The sequence below is a fragment of the Coregonus lavaretus genome (genome assembly GCF_964263955.1).
Source record: "Coregonus lavaretus genome assembly, contig: HAP1_SCAFFOLD_2606, whole genome shotgun sequence".
NCBI lineage: Eukaryota > Metazoa > Chordata > Actinopteri > Salmoniformes > Salmonidae > Coregonus > Coregonus lavaretus.
Genome location: NW_028166834.1, coordinates 30,001 through 50,953, shown reverse-complemented (window position 1 = coordinate 50,953; position 20,953 = coordinate 30,001). Strand labels below are relative to the sequence as shown.

General features: G+C 44.3%; 1 protein-coding gene across 1 annotated transcript in view; it reads left to right on the top strand.

Annotated features, from left to right (window-relative positions):
* The first annotated feature begins 8,715 nt into the window (after nucleotides 1-8,715).
* znf638 (zinc finger protein 638) overlaps nucleotides 8,716-20,953 on the top strand; it is a 33,029-nt gene continuing 20,791 nt past the window's right edge. The window contains exons 1-7 of the mRNA XM_084189493.1: nucleotides 8,716-8,800; nucleotides 14,537-16,475; nucleotides 17,880-17,941; nucleotides 18,159-18,197; nucleotides 18,455-18,760; nucleotides 18,863-19,011; nucleotides 20,152-20,396. Of these exons, the coding sequence (XP_084045619.1) occupies nucleotides 14,835-16,475; nucleotides 17,880-17,941; nucleotides 18,159-18,197; nucleotides 18,455-18,760; nucleotides 18,863-19,011; nucleotides 20,152-20,396 (2,442 nt within the window). The 5' untranslated portion in view covers nucleotides 8,716-8,800; nucleotides 14,537-14,834. The remainder of the gene's footprint in view (nucleotides 8,801-14,536; nucleotides 16,476-17,879; nucleotides 17,942-18,158; nucleotides 18,198-18,454; nucleotides 18,761-18,862; nucleotides 19,012-20,151; nucleotides 20,397-20,953) is intronic.

Genomic DNA, 20,953 nt, shown 5'->3' with positions numbered 1-20,953 from the left:
AGGTTACTCAGCCTGTCTGCCTACCAGTCAGTTCTATAGGTTACTCAGCCTGTCTGCCTACCAGTCAGTTCTATAGGTTACTCAGCATGTCTGCCTACCAGTCAGTTCTATAGGTTACAACTCAGCATGTCTGCCTACCAGTCAGTTCTATAGGTTACAACTCAGCATGTCTGCCTACCAGTCAGTTCTATAGGTTATAACTCAGCCTGTCTGCCTACCAGTCAGTTCTATAGGTTACAACTCAGCCTGTCTGCCTACCAGTCAGTTCTATAGGTTACAACTCAGCCTGTCTGCCTACCAGTCAGTTCTATAGGTTATAACTCAGCCTGTCTGCCTACCAGTCAGTTCTATAGGTTACAGTGCATGTTCCCCGCTGGCTTATTTATCGTTTTGGTTGTGTTGTCGGCACAATAACTCAGAACACTAGAACTCCAAGGAGCCGGAGCCATAACCCGACTCCCAATGTCATGGTAACGGGGGAGCTGTCAATCAATCAGGGAAATGACACTCCCTCACTCACTCTGTGGTATCTTCCAACTTAGATTGAGCTCAAAGTAGAAGTTGCCTCTAATCACAGGTATGTGTGTGTGTGTGTGTGTGTGTGTGTGTGTATGTGTGTGTGCTAGAATTTGGTATGATGTCATTCAGTGGTATGAGACATAGAGCCACTGACAGTCTGACAGGGTATGATGTCATTCAGTGGTATGAGACATAGAGCCACTGACAGTGTGACAGGGTATGATGTCATTCAGTGGTATGAGACATAGAGCCACTGACAGTCTGACAGGATATGATGTCATTCAGTGGTATGAGACATAGAGCCACTGACAGTGTGACAGGGTATGATGTCATTCAGTGGTATGAGACATAGAGCCACTGACAGTGTGACAGGGTATGATGTCATTCAGTGGTATGAGACATAGAGCCACTGACAGTGTGACAGGGTATGATGTCATTCAGTGGTATGAGACATAGAGCCACTGACAGTGTGACAGGGTATGATGTCATTCAGTGGTATGAGACATAGAGCCACTGACAGTCTGACAGGGTATGATGTCATTCAGTGGTATGAGACATAGAGCCACTGACAGTCTGACAGGGTATGATGTCATTCAGTGGTATGAGACATAGAGCCACTGACAGTCTGACAGGATATGATGTCATTCAGTGTGGTCGAGTGCAACGCCTCTGTGATGTGAAGGATGATGGGGAATAATTTAAACAAAATACTGATTTATATCTAATAGCAACATCTGATAGAGAGACACTAACTCTTTAAGTCCCATTAGAATTAATTGTGTGCATTCCAACACACACACACACACACACACACACACAGGGAGTATGATAGGACTTGATTTAAGCTTATCCAAAACCTTAACCCTTACCGTAACCATTCTGAGTTAATTCCTAACCTTACAAATTCTGAGTTAATGCCTAAACTTAAACTTATACACTTCAAAATCTGATGTTTGCAACAATTTCTAAATTTGATGCTTGAGAAACATGGATGAACATTAATTCTGTGAGATCTAGTTGCCCAAATCACTGCTTCATCCCAATGAAATCTATCTATCTACAGTTGAAGTCGGAAGTTTACATACACCTTAGCCAAAGACATTTAAACTCTGTTTTTCACAATTCCTGACATTTAATCCTAGTAAAAATTCCCTGTCTTAGGTCAGTTAGGATCACCACTTTATTTTAAGAATGTGAAATGTCAGAATAATACTAGAGAGAATGATTTATTTCAGCTTTTATTTCTTTCATCACATTCCCAGTGGGTCAGAAGTTTACATACACTCAATTAGTATTTGGCAGCATTGCCTTTAAATTGTTTAACTTGGGTCAAACGTTTTGGGTAGCCTTCCACAAGCTTCCCATAATAAATTGGGTGAATTTTGGCCCGTTCCTCCTGACAGAGCTGGTGTAACGGAGTCAGGTTTGTAGGCCTCCTTGCTCGCACACGCTTTTTCAGTCCTGCCCACAAATGTTCTATAGGATTGAGGTCAGGGCTTTGTGATGGTCACTCCAATACCTTGACTTTGTTGTCCTTAAGCCATTTTGCCACAACTTTGGAAGTATGCTTGGGGTCATTGTCCATTTGGAAGACCCATTTGCGACCAAGCTTTAACTTCCTGACTGATGTCTTGAGATGTTGCTTCAATATATCCACATTTTTTTCCTTCCTCATGATGCCATCTATTTTGTGACGTGCACCAGTCCCTCCTGCAGCAAAGCATCCCCACAGCATGATGCTGCCACCCCTGTGCTTCACGGATGGGATGGTGTTCTTCGGCTTGCAAGCCGCCCCCTTTTTCCTCCAAACATAACGATGGTCATAATGGCCAAACAGTTCTATTTTTGTTTCATCAGACCAGATGACATTTCTCCAAAAAGTACGATCTTTGTCCCCATTTGCAGTTGAAAACCGTAGTCTGGCTTTTTTATGGCGGTTTTGGAGCAGTGGCTTCTTCCTTGCTGAGCGGCCTTTCAGGTTATGTCGATATAGGACTCGTTTTACTGTGGATATAGACACCTTTGTACCTGTTTCCTCCAGCATCTTCACAAGGTCCTTTGCTGTTGTTCTGGGATTGATTTGCACTTTTCACATCAAAGTACGTTTATCTCTAGGAGACAGAACGCGTCTCCTTCCTGAGCGGTATGACGGCTGCGTGGTCCCATGGTGTTTATACTTGCGTACTATTGTTTGTACAGATGAACGTGGTACCTTCAGGTGTTTGGAAATTGCTCCCAAGGATGAACCAGACTTCTGAGGTCTTGGCAGATTTATTTTGATTTTCTCATGATGTCAAGCAAAGAGGCACTGAGTTTGAAGGTAGGCCTTGAAATACATCCACAGGTACACCTCCAATTAACTCAAATGATGTCAATTAGCCTATCAGAAGCTTCTAAAGACATGACATCATTTTCTGGAATTTTTCAAGCTGTTTAAAGGCACAGTCAACTTAGTGTATGTAAACTTCTGACCCACTGGAATTGTGATACAGTGAATTATAAGTTAAATAATCTGTCTGTAAACAATTGTTGGAAAAATCTATTACAAGTCATTATAAACCCAAGAGCAAAGTTCCAATTCACATACTATCATATCATATTACTGCTTAGTGTTATATCATATTGCTTAGGGTGTGTGCCCACTACCTAATACATATTTAGTGGTTTGCTAGTTTGGATATTGACAAACAAATCTTATTATTAAAGCACCCCAGTGGCCTAAACCAGGAAATAATAATACTCTTGTCATGTTTTAATTGGACAACAAAGTGTTTCCGAACCTCTCATCTCTGATCCTGATTGGCTAATGAACGATCTCTGCTTCACGTTGCCTAGCAACAACCCAACAGGACTGCAGGGTCAGTTGGCCTGTGTATCATGGAGCAGTGTGGCAATTCAAAATAACACACACACACACACACACACACACCCCATGCAAGGATGGGGTCATAAATCACTGTACAGTAAGTGCAGCAGAATGGAGCGAGGCGTCCTCTCCTTCAGTCACTCTGGCCAGCGCCAGTCACTCTGGCCAGCGCCAGTCACTCTGGCCAGCGCCAGTCATTGGCAGTCTGAAGACCAGCTGTGTTATGCCTCAGTGCCATACGGTCACCTCAGGCCTTCTCCTTCACCAATGCCCAAAGTCTCATAGTGATGAATGAATCATGATCTTTACCAGCTTGGACTGCGTGTGTTTTCCTTCTATCTATCAACCCCCAAGATATCTGTCAGTAGGGGGAACAGCCAGTCAACTCTGACAGTGAGAAGGTGGTGAAGCTCAGACGCAGAAGCAAAGGAGCCGAGATTGGACTTTAGAAAGGCGTGTTGTTTCTCTAGTTTCAGTGGAAGTGTTACTGTGTGCCTGTCTTTGCCCTGTGATGGGGGGGGGGGGGGGGGTAGTGGGTAGTATAGTGACACATTGGGCGTCCAATGGCAGAAGACTTCAGCACATTCATTCACCAACAGGATAACTTTACAAACTACACAGCTACTCTCACTCGTGGGTGAGCACAGACTCTACAAATCTGATGGGCTGATCTAGTCTCACTTTGGCAACGCTCTAATCCACAGGTGTCAAACTCATTCCACGGAGGCTCGAGTGTCTGCGGGTTTTTCGCTACCTCCCATGTACTTGATTGATGAATTAAGGTCACTAATTAGCAAGGAACTCCCCTCACCTGGTTGTCTAGGTCTTAATTGAAAGGAAAAAAAACAAAAACGTGCAGACACCAGACCCTCCATGAAATGAGTTTGACACCCCTGCTCTAATCTATCAATTTATAAACCCAAATGTGGTCCTCTGTAGCTCAGCTGGTAGAGCACGGCGCTTGTAACGCCAAAGTAGTGAGTTCGATCCCCGGGACCACCATACACCCCCAAAAAAAATTTGTTTTCAACATTACATCTTCATTCATCCCCCTTTTTACCTCATCCTCCACACAAATCACCCCATCTGTTCATCCTCCTCTCAGTTTCATACATACCTCCATCATCTCTCCATCCTCCTGTGCCATCTCTATTCATTCTTCCATCTTTCATGTGGATAAGTCATATCAGAGCGGTCCTGATTTGAACCTGGGTTCCCTCCTGCATGCATTCAAACTGTGTTAGCCCTCTGAGTTAAGGCCTATAACATTAGTTTAAGGAGCTAACGCATATGTTAAACTTGGTAAATTATATACTGTGAATTTGATGTTGTTGTAGGGCTAGGGTAGCGCCATCTGGTGGAAAATTAGCTAATGCAAGTTCTTCCTATCAACTGCTCTGTTTTCATTTGGTCAGGTCTATGACATTGTTCTGTGTCGTGAGATAATCGAATGCGCATGCGCAAAATCCGTTTGCAAATTGCCAGTCAAGCATCCGGGTAGTCGCCTGAAGAGAGAGAAGTTCAATGAACAACGAGATATCTACATAGAAAATAACCGAAAATAACAGAAGGTATGTAACAAAAAAACTATTTCGCGGGACAGAAGAGATGAGTTGTTGTTCATATGTTTGATTTAAAACGGAGAATACCGTAGGCTGAAAGTAGAAACGCGGTTTGTCCTCTAGCATGCGGCGCTAATGCAACACGATACAGGAAATCCAAAATGGTGGGATGATGTTTTTCGGAAAGTTGAAGACGCAAGGCCATCTGTGCTCTATCACAGCCAGGGTGACCACATTTAAAATAACCAAATGCGGGACAACATGATGATTTTGTGGGACAGTGTAGCCAAGCTACATAATTTTTTGGGGGGGCCAGCACCCCTCCCCCAAAAATACCCCTCCCCCCAAAAAAATGTATAAAGCTCCTGCTCATATGTAATCGGAGATGAAGAGGTGAAGAGAGGTTTCACCACAGACAGAAGAATGAGGCAGATATTTCACCTGGTTTTTTAAATTTGAATCATCCGCTTGGCGTTTCCACGCACTAAATATAGTAGTGAGAGGAAGGCCGGCAGCAGGAGAAGACGGAACGAGATGGATTTTGGGCGACATTCTGCACATTTTGTCATCGATGAAACGTTTTGATCTCAACACAGTTTTCTGTTCCCAAAACTAGAATCTGTTACGAACAGAGTGGATTAAGTTTCGTAGATTTGTAACCCTTTTGTCAAAGTTTTCAAAATGTTTTATTGTTTAGAAGTGTGAAGGTGAATCGAGTTATTGCGCACTTCAGAGTAGGCGTTCCCTAACGGAAATATTCAAATGTATTCTAGAACGCGCCAATAGGATCTCTCTAGCTCGCGCTTGGCTCTGGCCACCTCCTTGCTTGTTCTGCCCACAATGACTAATTTGTTCCCATTTGAAACGACAGGCTGCGGTCTATCTTGGTTTAATTATGAAAATCTTTAGTTATACTATGCTATTATATTTGGTTCTGTTATGTTGAATACTAATTTTATCATTGCGCTCTTCCAAGACATTAATTCAGCTTTGGTCTAACTTTACTAAACAAGCACCATTGTGAGAAGTGGCCCAGCGCTCCGGCAGCACTACAGTGGGTTGTGAAAGTATTCACCCCCCTTGGCATTTTTCCTATTTTGTTGCCTTACAACCTGGAATTAAAATGGATTTTTTGGGGGGGGTTTGTATCATTTGATTTACACAACATGCCTACCACTTTGAAGATGCAACATATTTTTTTTTATTGTGAGTCAATACTTTGTAGAGCCACCCTTTGCAGCAATTACAGCTGCAAGTCTCTTGGGGTATGTCTCTATAAGCTTGGCACATCTAGCCACTGGGATTTTTGCCCATTCTTCAAGGCAAAACTGCTCTGTCATACCACAGATTCTTAATTGGATTGAGGTCTGGGCTTTGACTAAGCCATTCCAAGACATTTAAATGTTTCGCCTTAAACCACTCGAGTGTTGCTTTAGCAGTATGCTTAGGGTCATTGTCCTACTGGAAGGTGAACCTCTGTCCCAGTCTCAAGTCTCTGGAAGACTGAAACAGGTTTCCCTCAAGAATTTCCCTGTATTTAGCGCCATCCATCATTCCTTCAATTCTGACCAGTTTCCCAGTCCCTGCTGATGAAAAACATCCCCACAGCATGATGCTGCCGCCACCATGCTTCACTGTGGGGATGGTGTTCTCGGGGTGATTAGAGGTGTTGGGTTTGCGCCAGACATAGCGTTTTCCTTGATGGCCAAAAAGCTCAATTTTAGTCTCATCTGACCAGAGAACCTTCTTCCATATGTTTGGGGAGTCTCCCACATGCCTTTTGGCGAATACCAAACATATTCACGCACCACTTTTCCACTATTTATTTTTTGAAACAAGTTATTTTTTTAACTTCACCAATTTGGACTATTGTGTGTATGTCCATTACATGAAATCCCCCCCAAAAACCATTTAAATTACAGGTTGTAACGCAACAAAATAGGAAAAACGCCAAGGGGGATGAATACTTTTGCAAGGCACTGTACATCCCTGATCCCACTGCACTGAATTAGCTACATTTGGTGATGCAGAAATGAGGTACCACGTATCTGTTTTATAGATATGGGTACATTTGGACAAGGAAACATTTCTGGTTGGTCTCAGGGCATGTAAAACAGTTCAGAATCTGGGCTTTACAGGAGACCTTGAATGTGGCGATTATCCTTTTAAGCCCAGGAAGCAGCCATTCAACTGGCCATTGACCAGCTTTTCAAGCTTAATAATGTCAAATACATTCGGGACTTACCAAAGAATGCTGAGCAACTACCGTCATTGCTGCCGTTACGGATGGGCACAAAAAAGGTCTAAATAGAATGTTAGAATGTTACATGCAACCGACATGTCGACTGATTCAGCAGCACAGGAAAGGTAATTGATTTGTACCACAGACAACAGTGTCATATCAATCTGTTCTTTCACCGTCTACATAGCAAAATTGCTGCTATTCCAGCCGCCATTCACCGCCTGAGCCACGAGCACTACACAATGCTGAGGAACGTCTAGCTGGGAAAACCAGCAGCAAGCTAGCAAGCTCGTTCGGAATTGACACGGTGACAAAAATCGAACTCCTGTTGCAAATATTAGTTTAGTTAATTCACTAATAAGGCTTGTGTCGGCGTGTCTGGACATGCATGCAATAAGCAAGCTAGCTCAGTTGATAGCTATGTGACCTGTTACAAAGATTACGATAACGAACCCTTTCATCTGTGGTGTTAGCTAGATAGCAACCATGCTAGCAAGCTGGCTAGATAAACATGGTGCTAAGATCTAATAGCCAACGTAACGTTAGCTATTTACTGGTGTGCTGATCTGACCAGCCACAATAGTATCCGTAATAGGGAAAGAAGGTGTTTTAAAATGCCTAAATAAAGGTTGGCAGCAGGTAGCTTAGTGGGTAGAGCGTTGTGCCAGTAACCGAAAGGTCGCTGGTTCTAATCCCCGGGCCGACTAGGTGAAAAATCTGTCGACGTGCCCTTAAGCAAGGCACTTAACCCTAAATGCTCCTGTAAGTCGCTCTGGATAAGAGCGTCTGCTAAATGACTAAAATGTAAATGTAAAGGTTTAGCTGCCTAAGAATCGTCCTGCATGTTTACGGACCAAGAAAGCTGTAGATCGCCGTGCATGTGCGTTCTCACTTCTCAAACTATGGGCAGATTTGAGTCGTCATTTAATATTTTTCCTACCTTTTGCTCTCCTTGTTTGAACATACACATTTATGGCATGGTAGCAAATGTCATCGCCATTGAGTTAGGTCTCGGTAGCGGTAAACGGCACCAAGTGAAATGAGCGATGGAGAGAGACGAGACGTGAAAGGAAGCAGAGTTACAGCCTCACTCTATCCAATCGTAGCAGTAGGATCAAGTTACAAGCCGCACATTTCTTGACATATAGATGATCTAGTCAATTGAGCTGTTTCGAATTTCGTCCTTGCAGCTGGAAGAAAGAAAACATCCCCGATCACCCGATAACGACAAAATACTAGTTTTATAGACATCTGTAATCACAAATCAGGACGTTACGTTGGACCCATTTGCATTGAATATATGTTTTATATTCTCCAATTAACAGCAGTGCCAATTTGTAAGTCGCTCTGGATAAGAGCGTCTGCTAAATGACAAATGTAAATGTAAATGTCCTTCCAATCAGGTGTGACATGCTGGAGTGATGCTTCTATGAAAACGTTGTTGATCAGTAGGCTAATATAAGTCCAACATGGAAGGCAAACAGATTGTCATCTGTAGCGCCATAGAGGGGTTAGCTGACAACGTCACAAAAAACGATGTGCGACGCTTCCATGGGGCAGAAGTCCATCATGTTGTGTTGATTCTGGATGGCCAAATTGCTGGCAAGAATCGTAAGTAGCTCGTTTTAATTTTGTTTTGACTAATTTTCATGGCGATGCTAATATGTCAAATTCTCTAGCCAGATGTATTTGAGAGAAAAGTGCTCATTTTGCAAATTAATTTGTTTTCAATGAACATTGCAGACGAAATATAGCTTACGTGTTGTCAACAATCTAAGCCAACCCGTCTGTTTTGCTCCATAGTTGTGCACGCATTGGTATTGTTGCGAAACAACCAACCCGTCTATAGACTCCACTGATCAGCCAAAAGAAGCTCAATAACTCAATGCATGCACACACTCCTATTGAATATGCATTCACCTGTATTGTGAATAGGAATATGCCATCTTAATTTACCCAGTTTATCAAGAGATTTATCATTCAAATAATTATGTTTACGTTATGTAGTTAGATTGGTAAAAACCAAAAGTAAAATTGTTTGATTTTAAAATGGATTCATTAATGCGTGCATGGCTTTTAAACTTGAATGATATTGAATATCGCCCGAAAATATCAGCCGTCAACCCGAAAATATGTATCGGCCGTTCTCTAATTTAAAACCAGATACTGTTAGACTTTTACTCAAGTAGTATTTTACTGGGTGACATACTTACTTGACTCATTTTCTATTAAGATATCTACTTTTACTTAAGTATGACTATTGGGTACTTTTTCCACCACTAATATTGCAGAAGAGGTGGATTCGGTACATGCACATTTGGTTTAAAACAATATTTACATTCTTTCCAGACGAGGCATTTATTTATATTTTTTTAAGTACATAACGTCAGTAATGAGAGAGTTGTTCAGCGAAATTCCATTCTTTGGTAAGTACCGAACGTATTTTGACATTTTTTAAGCTTGAAAAGTTGGTGTAATGGCTGCTTCCTGGGCTTAAAGGATAATCGCCATATTCAACGTCTCCTGTAGACCCAGATTCTGGTTCAGAAAAGAGACTAGAGAGACTTTTTAAAACGGGAGTGAGTGAAGTAGCAGAAAATATCAAATGTTATTTGTCACATACACGTGTTTAGCACTATGTTCAGATCAGACCCTACACCCAAACGAGGGCATTGCGTTCATCCACCTCTGGCCTGCTGGCTCCCCTACCTCTGCTGAAGCACAGTTCCCGCTCAGCCCAGTCAAAACTGTTCGCTGCTCTGGCACCCCAATGGTGGAACAAGCTCCCTCACGACGCCAGGACAGCGGAGTCACTCACCACCTTCCGGAGACACTTGAAACCCTACCTCTTTTAAGGAATACCTGGAATAGTATAAAGTAATCCTTCTACCCCCCCCCCCACCCCCATTAAAAAAAGAAGAAAAAAAAGTGGTTGTCCCACTGGCTATCATAAATTGAATGCACACATTTGTAAGTCGCTCTGGATAAGAGCGTCTGCTAAATGATGTAAATGTAAAATGTTATTGCGGGTATAGCATCAAGCTCCGACAGTGCATTAATATCTAACAATTTCACAACATATACCCAATACACACAAATCTAAGGAAGGAATGGAATTTAAGAATATATACACAGTTGAAGTTGGAAGTTTACATACACCTTAGCCAAATACATTTAATCTCAGTTTTTCATAATTCTTGACATTTAATCCTAGTAAAGATTCCCTGTTTTAGGTCAGTTAGTGTCACCACTTTATTTTAAGAATGTGAAATGTCAGAATAATAGTAGAGAGAATGATTTATTTCAGCTTTTATTTCTTTCATCACATTCCCAGTGGGTCAGAAGTACCATACACTCAATTAGTATTTGGTAGCATTGCCTTTAAATTGTTTAACGTTTCGGGTAGACTTCCACAAGCAGTTGGTTTCATTTTGGCCCATTCCTCCTGACAGAGCTGGTGTAACTGAGTCAGGTTTGTAGGCCTCCTTGCTCGCACACGCTTTTTCAGTTCTGCCCACAAATGTTCTATAGGATTGAGGTCAGGGCTTTGTGATGGCCACTCCAATGTACTTCTTTGTAAGTAGTTAGGCATAATTGTCCAAGTTTAGCTGGAATTTAGGCCAAAGGGATTTGAGAAAAATGATTTGTTGACGATAGGCCTATGACATTGGCCTACATCTTGTCTTGCGCTGCGCAGAATATCAGATCTCAATGACGATTGGAGTGTTTCACATCATCAGTACCACATCCTTATGATGTATATTTTTTTCATAAGCGCAACGTGAAACAGAAACACGTTTGAATGTCAGACTGAAGTACGGGAAAATCAACCTTTCTTTTTTTTCTCTTATTCATTAGTGGTGTTTTGAATTTGTTGCTAAAATGCGGGACGTGATTGTTTTGGTTGCTGGACAAAGGGCCAAGACGTGATCACCCTTATCACAGCCTAGCCAAAAAAAACTATCTTCTGGTTTTCTGTGAAATCTGTACGATTTTAAGATGCATTAAAACGTTTCCCTTTGGATGGGGGGCTGGATGTAGAGTGTGCAAATGCTCTACCAACTGAGCTACATCCCTGCCGGCCATTCCCTCCCCTACCCTGGACGACGCTGGGCCAATTGTGCGCCCCCCCCCCCCATGGGTCTCCCGGTCGCGGCCGGCTACGACAGAGCCTGGATTCGAACCAGGATCTCTAGTGGCACAGCTAGCACTGCGATGCTAAATTGTTTGGCTGCTTGTAAAAAGTGTGGTACTGCTAGCACTAGCTACTACATTTTTGTTAGCTAGCTAATAGTTTACATATTGGTAGAGTTGTCTGATATTTATGAATTTGGATTGATATCCGCTAGAATTTGAACTTTTTAAAGGCATTTTGCAAGTTGTAACGCTAGCTAGTCAGCCACCTGGCTTCTTGCGTCTTGTGGCGTGCACATGACCAATGAATGCGCGGATGCCGTTTTAGGTGAAATGAGGACACTGCGCAGGCTAGCCTGGAGACCCGACGTTGAATTGCATTGGAGTCGACGTTTTGTATCAGGAAAGTTTTCCTCACACGACCTCTACAAGCCATAATTCTGAATAAAATGTTTTAACTAACTTCACGGGTTGTCTGAGCGGTTGGTCCTTTTGCAGGTAGGAATGACACCATATACCCACAGGAAATCATAATTGCATCAACTTTTAAAAGTGCTGGTGGTGCGTTCAGATTTCTATCACCTGAAGTACGCGCAGAACCATGTAAATACGTGCACCAGCTCGGCTAGTATGCATGCAACAACAAAAATAAAAAAAGAACTATATATATAAAACCAATGAAAATTAAAAACATACTCAAAAAATAAAAAAAAGAATTCTCAAATGATAAACAATAAAAAAAGATATAATTTTTTTTCCAAAAAATAAAAAATAATTATATTGTAAAGTGGTTATCCCACTGGCTATCATAAGGTGAATGCACCAATTTGTAAGTCGCTCTGGATAAGAGCGTCTGCTAAATGACGTAAATGTAAAATGTAAATGTCTCATGCACGTGTTTTACATGGTGATAGAAATCTGGTGGCGCTTTGAAAAGTTGACATTCCTACCTGCAAAAGGACCAACCGCATGGACAAACCGGTAAAGCAAGTTTCAACATTCTGGCTTGTAGAAGTTGCGTGAGGAAACTTTCCTGATCCAAACGCTCATTTTTGTGCCCAATGTAGAATTCAATGAAATTCAATGTGAGGTTTCCAGGCTAGGTGCAGGCTGGCTGGGTCTTTAAACGTGAGGTTTCCAGGCTAGGTGCAGGCTGGCTGGGTCTTTAAACGTGAGGTTTCCAGGCTAGGTGCAGGCTGGCTGGGTCTTTAAACGTGAGGTTTCCAGGCTAGGTGCAGGCTGGCTGGGTTTTTAACCGGACGCTGCGTCATCTGTCGGCTAGGACGACTAAGTCCACCCGCTGTTTTTTTTCGAAGAACCACATGGCGTTATCAAATAATACACGCCTTTTTAGCATCAAAGTTTTTTAAATATTTGCTAGAGAATTTCACATTAGTCCCTTTTTATATTCATAACATCTCTGGTAGCCTAAACACATGCACATTAATTAATTAACTTTAACTTAATTAATATTTTATTAAATTAATGTAACATTTAACATTGATTTAATTAACTAATTATAAAAGAATAGTGATAAATAGAAAGGACAAATTCAGGTCAGAGCTCGTGGCTGAGTGGTACCGGAGCGAAATTGAAGTGAGAGAGAGAGAGAAGGCTGACGCTCCCAATTCTTTGGACCAAATCCACTCCACTCACATCCTCTGATTCATGGTAACCTCGTAAAACAATTAATTTAGACCCGGGCGTTTTATTTTCTGAAATGTGTGCCGTTATCCGGCTATTAAAAAGGTGGCTATTTGAGAGACTGTGTTAAATTGAAGTTTTACGGTATATATATTTTCCGCCATTTTAATACGTTGCAGTTATAGAAGTTGTTGGTTTCATTGCTTAATAATAATAATAATAGAATGTTTGCTGCTGAAAGATTTAGCTTTTCCATCAAGCCTTATAGGCCTTGTTCCACTCATGATCACTGCAACGTTGTAGAATAACGAATTGACATGAGTATTGCGTAACTGCTAAAAATGGTTAACCTTTTACATTGTTTTGCAAGTATTTTTTATTTTTTTTATGTAGTAGTTTGGAGCCCTGACACGTGTTCAGGTTTGTTATCATCTGTTGATCTCTCTGTTTATTTTTTTAATCATACGTGAAAACGCTACAGCCTTCCTATCGTTATAGAATACCCTGATACAAAGCTTGATGAACATGTATTTATATGCTAAGGCAACCACAGTAAAACTCACTGCTTAAAATGCAAGCTCGGGTACGGGGTTTGGCCTTGCACCTACTTGGCTCCTGCCCAGTGGCCTCTATTCTACCCACAGTCTTTCTCTGTAAGTGGTGGTGACGGGGGTTCTCTCTCAGACGGTGTTTTGTTAAGTTCAGCTTTCATGTCTCGAAGCTTTGCACCATGTCTTTTTAACTACTTTGAAAAATTAACATTTTTAAGGATATAATCTTGTCAATATTGTCAAGTTTTATTCGTGTGGCTTGGAGACATGGATTGGTTTAGCTGACTCGGGTGCAGTGTTCCGTTTTGGCAATACAACTTTCAGATCATTGTCTTGGGAAGTCCCACGATATGTTACAACTAACCCTGACACTGTTGATTTTGATTTATGCATCCACGTAACCTTTTAAAATGTGATTCCATCTTCATTCAATAATCAATAGCTTACACTTAAACCACTAAATCTGATCTTTACCACTTACTTAAGCTGAACTAGAATGTGATACGTGCCCCATTTCTGAATCAACTATTTGTCTTGTTTATTTATATTAAAAGTATGACTGAATATCAGTTTATATTAATGTATACCTTTGTTAAGAAGCTGCTTGCAAATCCTGCAAATTTCACTAAAGCTGTGCATGAAGTTTAAGATACGGTTGTATGTTTTCACGATGACCACCTCTTCCCCTTTGCTGCCTGTCCCCTGTTTGCTTGCTGTTTTTTTCGTTTTTCTGTCCTCCAGTGAAGACGCAGGAAGTATCTTCTGCTCTGACCTAACCAACAGAAGTCTGGTGATGTTCTAGAAGCTGTTCTAGAACAGTTTGACACAGAACTGATTTGAAAGTGTTTTCAGTGTGAAACAGACTGGAAAGATTGGAAACTGACCAAACCGATCAATCCCAGAAATCCAGTCTGCTTTCCAGTTTGATTACTACTGTCTATAGCCCTGTCCCAGGGCGAGCCAGAGAGAAGACCAACCAGTAACCCTCCTGTGTGTTTCTCCTCTCCAACTCTTTCAGCTTTGCGTTGCTATTGGAGTGTTGCGCTACTCCCCTTTCAAGCCCGCTGAGTCCGATTGGAGGGCTGGGAGTTGGGATCCCACCCCCGCAGCGCCTCTTAAGCTCCTCGCAACGCCTCCCTGCAGCTGGCCCAGCTCACTATCAATCAGCTCGTCGCCGCGGGAAACGTTGCCAACGTCGTTACCGCGGCAACCGCCACTTCTGCCGCCAACCCCCCCCACTACCCTCCACTCACCCCCATCCACCTCCACTCGCCCCCCTCCTCAACCTCCTCAAAGCGGCAGCCACCATCAATAACATGTCCCATCCCCTATATAACCCCTTAGGGGGTCAGTACGCTTCACAGGCCCAGAGAACTGTTGCCCAGATGGGGCAGTACGGACTCACACAATCCCAGGCCGGGAGGGACCCTCTGGGGGCCTCCCGCCTGGGCCCTGGGTCTGGTGGTGGTGGTTCCTCCGGCCAAGGGGGCATGATGTCCTCGATGGTGTCCCAGCAGATGGGTTACGACCTGGGGCAGAGATCGACCGGGATGACCCCGGAGATGGAGTCCTCCATAGACCACCACATCCGTGGGGCCAGAGAAGATGTGAGGCTGCTCAGCCAGATGATGCAGCAGAAACAGAACCAGCAGGTCCCACTGGACGCCCGAGACCTTTGCCTGAGTCGCGACCCCATGGACGAGCTCTCGTCTGGGGTCGGGATGGGTAGCTACACCCCTGGCCGGACCTCCAGCGACCAGCAGAGCTCCATGGACTCCTGGTCTGGCTACCTGACCCAGTCCGCTTCCTCCAAACTATTCTCCTCCCCCCTTCCTCAGTCCTCCCAGATGTACCAAAGCCAAACCTCTGGGTTTGGCGGTGCGGGAGTACTGGGGTCCACCTCAAGGGGTTCCGAGGCTCCCATGAGCACCTCGTCCGCAGCCGCGCGTCCAGCCCGGTACACATCCGAGTCCGCCAGCAGCATCCTGGCGAGCTTTGGGTTGTCCAACGAGGATCTGGAGCTGCTCAGCCACTACCCAGACGATCAGCTGACCCCAGACAACTTGCCCTTCATCCTGAGAGACATCCGCATCCGTAAGGCCAATAGAACCATGGATGTGGACCATCGGCCCAAGGCAGGCGGTGGAGCCGGCCCAGGGTCTGACCACGGAGGTGGAGGACAGAGCAAAGTGATCGATTATGGACATTCTAGTGCTACTAAATACGGCAGTTATGATGATGATAATGATAGCCGATCCGATAACTACGGCAATCCGCTCCCGAAGGAGATGTCAAAATATGACATGGTCAGAGACTCGCTGAGCGGGCACGCCGGCCGTTCCATGGCCTCCGACCTTACCAAGCAGCGTACCCAACAGCAGCACATCCACAGCCCTGCAGTCCAGAGCCCCATCTCTCTCCCCAAGAAAGACACAGACGCTCGGATCAACCTTCCTCCGCCTTCCAGCCAACCCCAAAAGACCCTCAAAACCCACGGCTCTAAAGCAGCATCCAAGCCCATGAACATCCCTGTCCGCAGCGGAGACCAAGGACTCAACCGACTCCTGGCATCCCAAAATCAAGGCACTGCTCGGGGCCAGGCTCAGCCCCGGTCCGGCCTGGTGGTTCTCAGTGGTGCTGGAGCTGGGGTCGGAATTCCAGGACACGGGGTTGGAGGTGTCGGGGGTCCTCCTCCCACGGCACCCCCCATGTGGCCTCCCTTATTCCCCATCATGAACCCATCAGTCCCACCTCCCGGTCACGTTCCAGTGAATGTCCCGCCGCACCTGATGGGTCCGCCGCCTTCCATGCTTCAGCAGATGAACGTGCCGCCCCCGATGATCATGATGCCGAAGAGGTTGCCGACCCCGACCATGATGAGTGATTACTCCGCAGCTTCTCCCAGAATCTTTCCTCATACCTGTTCTCTCTGTAACATAGAATGTGCCCAGCTAAAGGTGAGTTTCTGCCGTACCTGCCTTGACCTGGGTTCAACTACTGTTTGAGATTTTGTTATACTTTGAGCGTTGTTCGATTCTGTTCCTGGAAGGCCGAAATACCTGTGGTTTTTGTTTCTACCTGGTATCCCGGGTCTGTGTCAGTCCCGGATAATAAAGCAGGAGTTTTGGCCTTCCAGGAACAACTCCAGCCTGCCTGTATTGCAGTTTCAGGAGTTCAGTCAAGTACATATACAGTATTTGAAATGTCAAATAGTATTTGAACCCAGTTCTGAACCTGTCCATGCTGATTGTGTACCTTTTTTGAACCTCATGTTGTAACTCAAGACTTCGCTTGTTGAATGTTCCGTTTTGTTTATTCAAAAACAGAAGTCTAGCTATGCGATTTTCACATGTATTTCCACCCAATGCACGGTGAGTTGAGATGTTCTTAAATGGATGAAAGATAGTTAAATAAAGCAGAGAGAAGCTTTTTTAGTGTAAAGATATTTTCTGCTCGAGGGAATATGAAGACGTCGAATCCTGGACTGAATTGAACATTCTATTGTCATTATTGAATATTATGTAATGTCATGAGATTTCTTTTCAAACCTCTTTTGAAAATATTGTCATTTTTATTCGTTTGTAAAGGCCTTGTATTGATTGAGCCCATCTTTTAAGACGTTCAGTTATAAATGCAGTTTTATTTGTGACTTTCGATGACCATGATTTGCCTGAGGAAGACGGTGCTTGAAGATGAGACAACCAACGACAAGATGAGAAGCTGCCAGTGAGCCCTAAACTTCCTTGTTGTTTTTTATCTCTAGACATTGACCCACGGTCAATTTAATGGACTAGTTAGCTGACCACGCCACTAGAATAAATGTTATTTCTTGTATTACTCGAACCCCATGTCATTGTATTATACCCATTTGTGTAAACCAATGACAGTAACACTCACCACACACTACTAACTTTTTAAGCTTTTTAAGCTAATTCATTTTTTTTTTAAATATATATACAATTGATTTAGTGACTTTTGGAAGTAAGTTGTTTTTGGGAAGAAGATGGCTGCTGAGAGACTGACCAGAGAATCTACAGAGAAGAGCCCAGAAGATTCTAGATGCTGCTTTTTCCATCATTTTTCCCAACATCAGACGTTTTGCCTACAGAGTATTTTTCTTGGTAGAACAGAGACCATTTTTTTTTTTTTTTTACTATGATATTTTTCCAACGTTGTATACATTTTAACTCCTGCTACGAAAGCAGAGAAATGGACTGTGGTGCAAAAAAAAAAAAATTGTTTTAAGGAAATCAAACAAATATTGAAAGGACTTGATGTGGAAGGGTTTGGGGGGAAAGTGGTGATGAGGACGGTGAAGATCCAGACTTGACTGTCTCTGTTTGTGCTGTTTTGATCAACAGAACTGGATCGAGCATCAAAACACAGGCCTCCACGTCGAGAACTGCCGTCTGCTCAGGAAGTCGTGAGTTATTTCCTCTTGTTTTTTACAGCACTTCTCCCTCGAGCTCCCTCTCTCCTCCTCAACACCCATTGGAGGAAGAAGTCTTGAGTAGAGGGATTTGATGTCTCCTCCGATACAGTTGAGAACAACGAGAGGAGATCGGATGTGGAAATACGTCCCAGTGAAAAACATCACATTGTAGCTTGTGCTAATCACCGCTACCCTTTCTTCCTTCCAGGTATCCCGACTGGAACGTGGAAACTGTCTCTGTGTCAAGGTGAGTCCGCTACCTGTACTGTGTTCTAAAGTAGAAGCTAAGAGAATGTTGTCCCTACCGATGTAGGTCATCGCTGACCGAGTGGTTAGCAAGTTAAGTCTTAATATGATATCTGATTTTGAAGTATGCAAACGCTCCTTTTTCATCCTTACATTTCCAACCAGAATAACTTCATCAGGCTGTGCTTACTTGACCACCTTCTCTTCTCTCTCTCTCTCTCTCTCTCTCTCTCTTTTTCTTTCTTCTCCCCTATCCAGCCCTGCTCCCGGTAGAAATGAAAGCAGCCAGTTGTCCTCCAAACGCCGTCGGACAACACGCTCCACCTCCCGTTCTCCGTCCTGGTCTCGCTCTCCTTCTCCTCGCCGTCCTTCCTCTATTCGCCGACCTCGATCCAGGGAACTATCCCGCTCCCGGGAACGTCGACACAACACCGCCACACGGCGTTCCCACTCCCGTTCTCCTGGTTCGCTTCGGGAAAGGGAGAGAGAGCGTGACCCTCTGGCCTCTTCGTCTTCCCACCGGGATCGGGAACGTCGGCCCCAGACAACCACTTCATCCCGGAGGTAAGATAACAAACAGACCGTACTGCTTTTGATCCTCACTGTTCTATGGATTTTTTAAATATGTTTGAAATATTTTAAATGTCAAAAAATTAATTCATCCAGGTCGCGCTCCAGGAGCTATGAGAGACGGAGGGAGCGTCGGGAGACCAGGAGGAGCAGCCCTTCAGCAGGAGGAGGAGGAGGTGGGAGGAGCAGACAGCAGAAGGCCAACAGTGCTGAGAGACTGGCCAAGAAACTACTGGAGTCATCTGGTGAGAGAGGAGACACACTGGGAAGACAGCGAGAGAGACCCACTGGTGTGAGAGCGGGAGAGTGACTTAGGCTATAGACACACTTAGATCACTCACATCCCGAAATTGTCACATTTGAATACTCTACTGTAGAAAAGTGACAGTTGGTATCAGTTAGCCCTGCTTGTGTGAACACAGGGTCAGTCTTAGTCTGAAGGATAGCCCCCGGGGCTAAGAACAATGCAGTGTGAATGCAGGACCAGTCTTAGTCTGAAGGATAGCCCCCGGGGCTAAGAACAATGCAGTGTGAACGCAGGACCAGTCTTAGTCTGAAGGATAGCCCCCGGGGCTAAGAACAATGCAGTGTGAACGCAGGACCAGTCTTAGTCTGAAGGATAGCCCCCGGGGCTAAGAACAATGCAGTGTGAACGCAGGACCAGTCTTAGTCTGAAGGATAGCCCCCGGGGCTAAGAACAATGCAGTGTGAACGCAGGACCAGTCTTAGTCTGAAGGATAGCCCCCGGGGCTAAGAACAATGCAGTGTGAACGCAGGACCAGTCTTAGTCTGAAGGATAGCCCCCGGGGCTAAGAACAATGCAGTGTGAATGCAGGACCTGTCTTAGTCTGAAGGATAGCCCCCGGGGCTAAGAACAATGCAGTGTGAACGCAGGACCAGTCTTAGTCTGAAGGATAGCCCCCGGGGCTAAGAACAATGCAGTGTGAATGCAGGACCTGTCTTAGTCTGAAGGATAGCCCCCGGGGCTAAGAACAATGCAGTGTGAACGCAGGACCAGTCTTAGTCTGAAGGATAGCCCCCGGGGCTAAGAACAATGCAGTGTGAATGCACGACCAATGAATCTCAATGGTCTTTCCTTGATTCCTCGCGTCGTCTCACCTTCTCAAAGCGCATTGGAGGAGTAGGTCCAAGGGGATGAACCTCCGCTTTACTCCTCCAATTAGTTTTCGAGAAGGAGGGGTGATAGGATGTGAGGAATCAAACAAAGACCGTTGAAGAAAGTAGACACGTTTTTTTTTGCATTATCTATCACTCTCTCTCACTCACTCACTCACTCACCCTCACACACACACACACACACCCACCCATGTCTCCCCCTCTCCTTCCAGCTGGCCTCTCTTTGACCCATCCCTTTGTATTTCCAGCTGGACTCTCCCTGACTGAGAACACCAGTCTAGAAGATATGATGCAGTCCCTAGCCCCCGCGCTCCTGGCAGAGCTCGCCAAGAAGAAGGGTGCCGCCTCCTCTTCCTCCTCAAAGGGAGGTGCCTCTAGGAAAACTGAAACGGGAATGTCCAAGTCGGGAAGCAAGCTAGGATCTGGAAGGTCAACCAGGAAATCCCCAGCTCCATCCTCTCCCTCCAAATCATCCAGCTCTGCTTCTTCCAAGGTGTGTGTGTTTTATGATTTAAATAAAACTGTTAACACTAGCGTGGACCATAGTGACCTGAACATTAATTTTTTTACATTTTTGTCATTTAGCAGACGCTCTTATCCAGAGCGACTTACAGGAGCAATTAGGGTTAAGTGCCTTGCTCAAGGGCACATCGACAGATTTTTCACCTAGTCGGCTCGGGGATTAGAACCAGCAACCTTTCGTTTACTGGCACAACGCTCTTAACCACTAAAGCTACCTGCCGCCCCCTGTGTTGTCATTGTGGTGAAAGTCCTAAAGGGCTCTTATCTGCTACATTCACACCCAGCTCCCAGAATGCCCAGCTGTGGTCTCCAGCTCTAAACATGGCAATCTGCTAACATAACTTATGCACACCTGTTTTAACCGCCGTCGTTGATGCAGTAAAAGTCCCATTATGTTTTGGACACTTTTGGTGCAGATGTGCTTTGTCACAATGCTAAAAAAATCAGCTTTCAAAGTTTCAAACAAGCCCTACTCTGTGGCAGACTACCAATAGCAATGGAACGTTCACCACCCATTCCCAGTTCGCC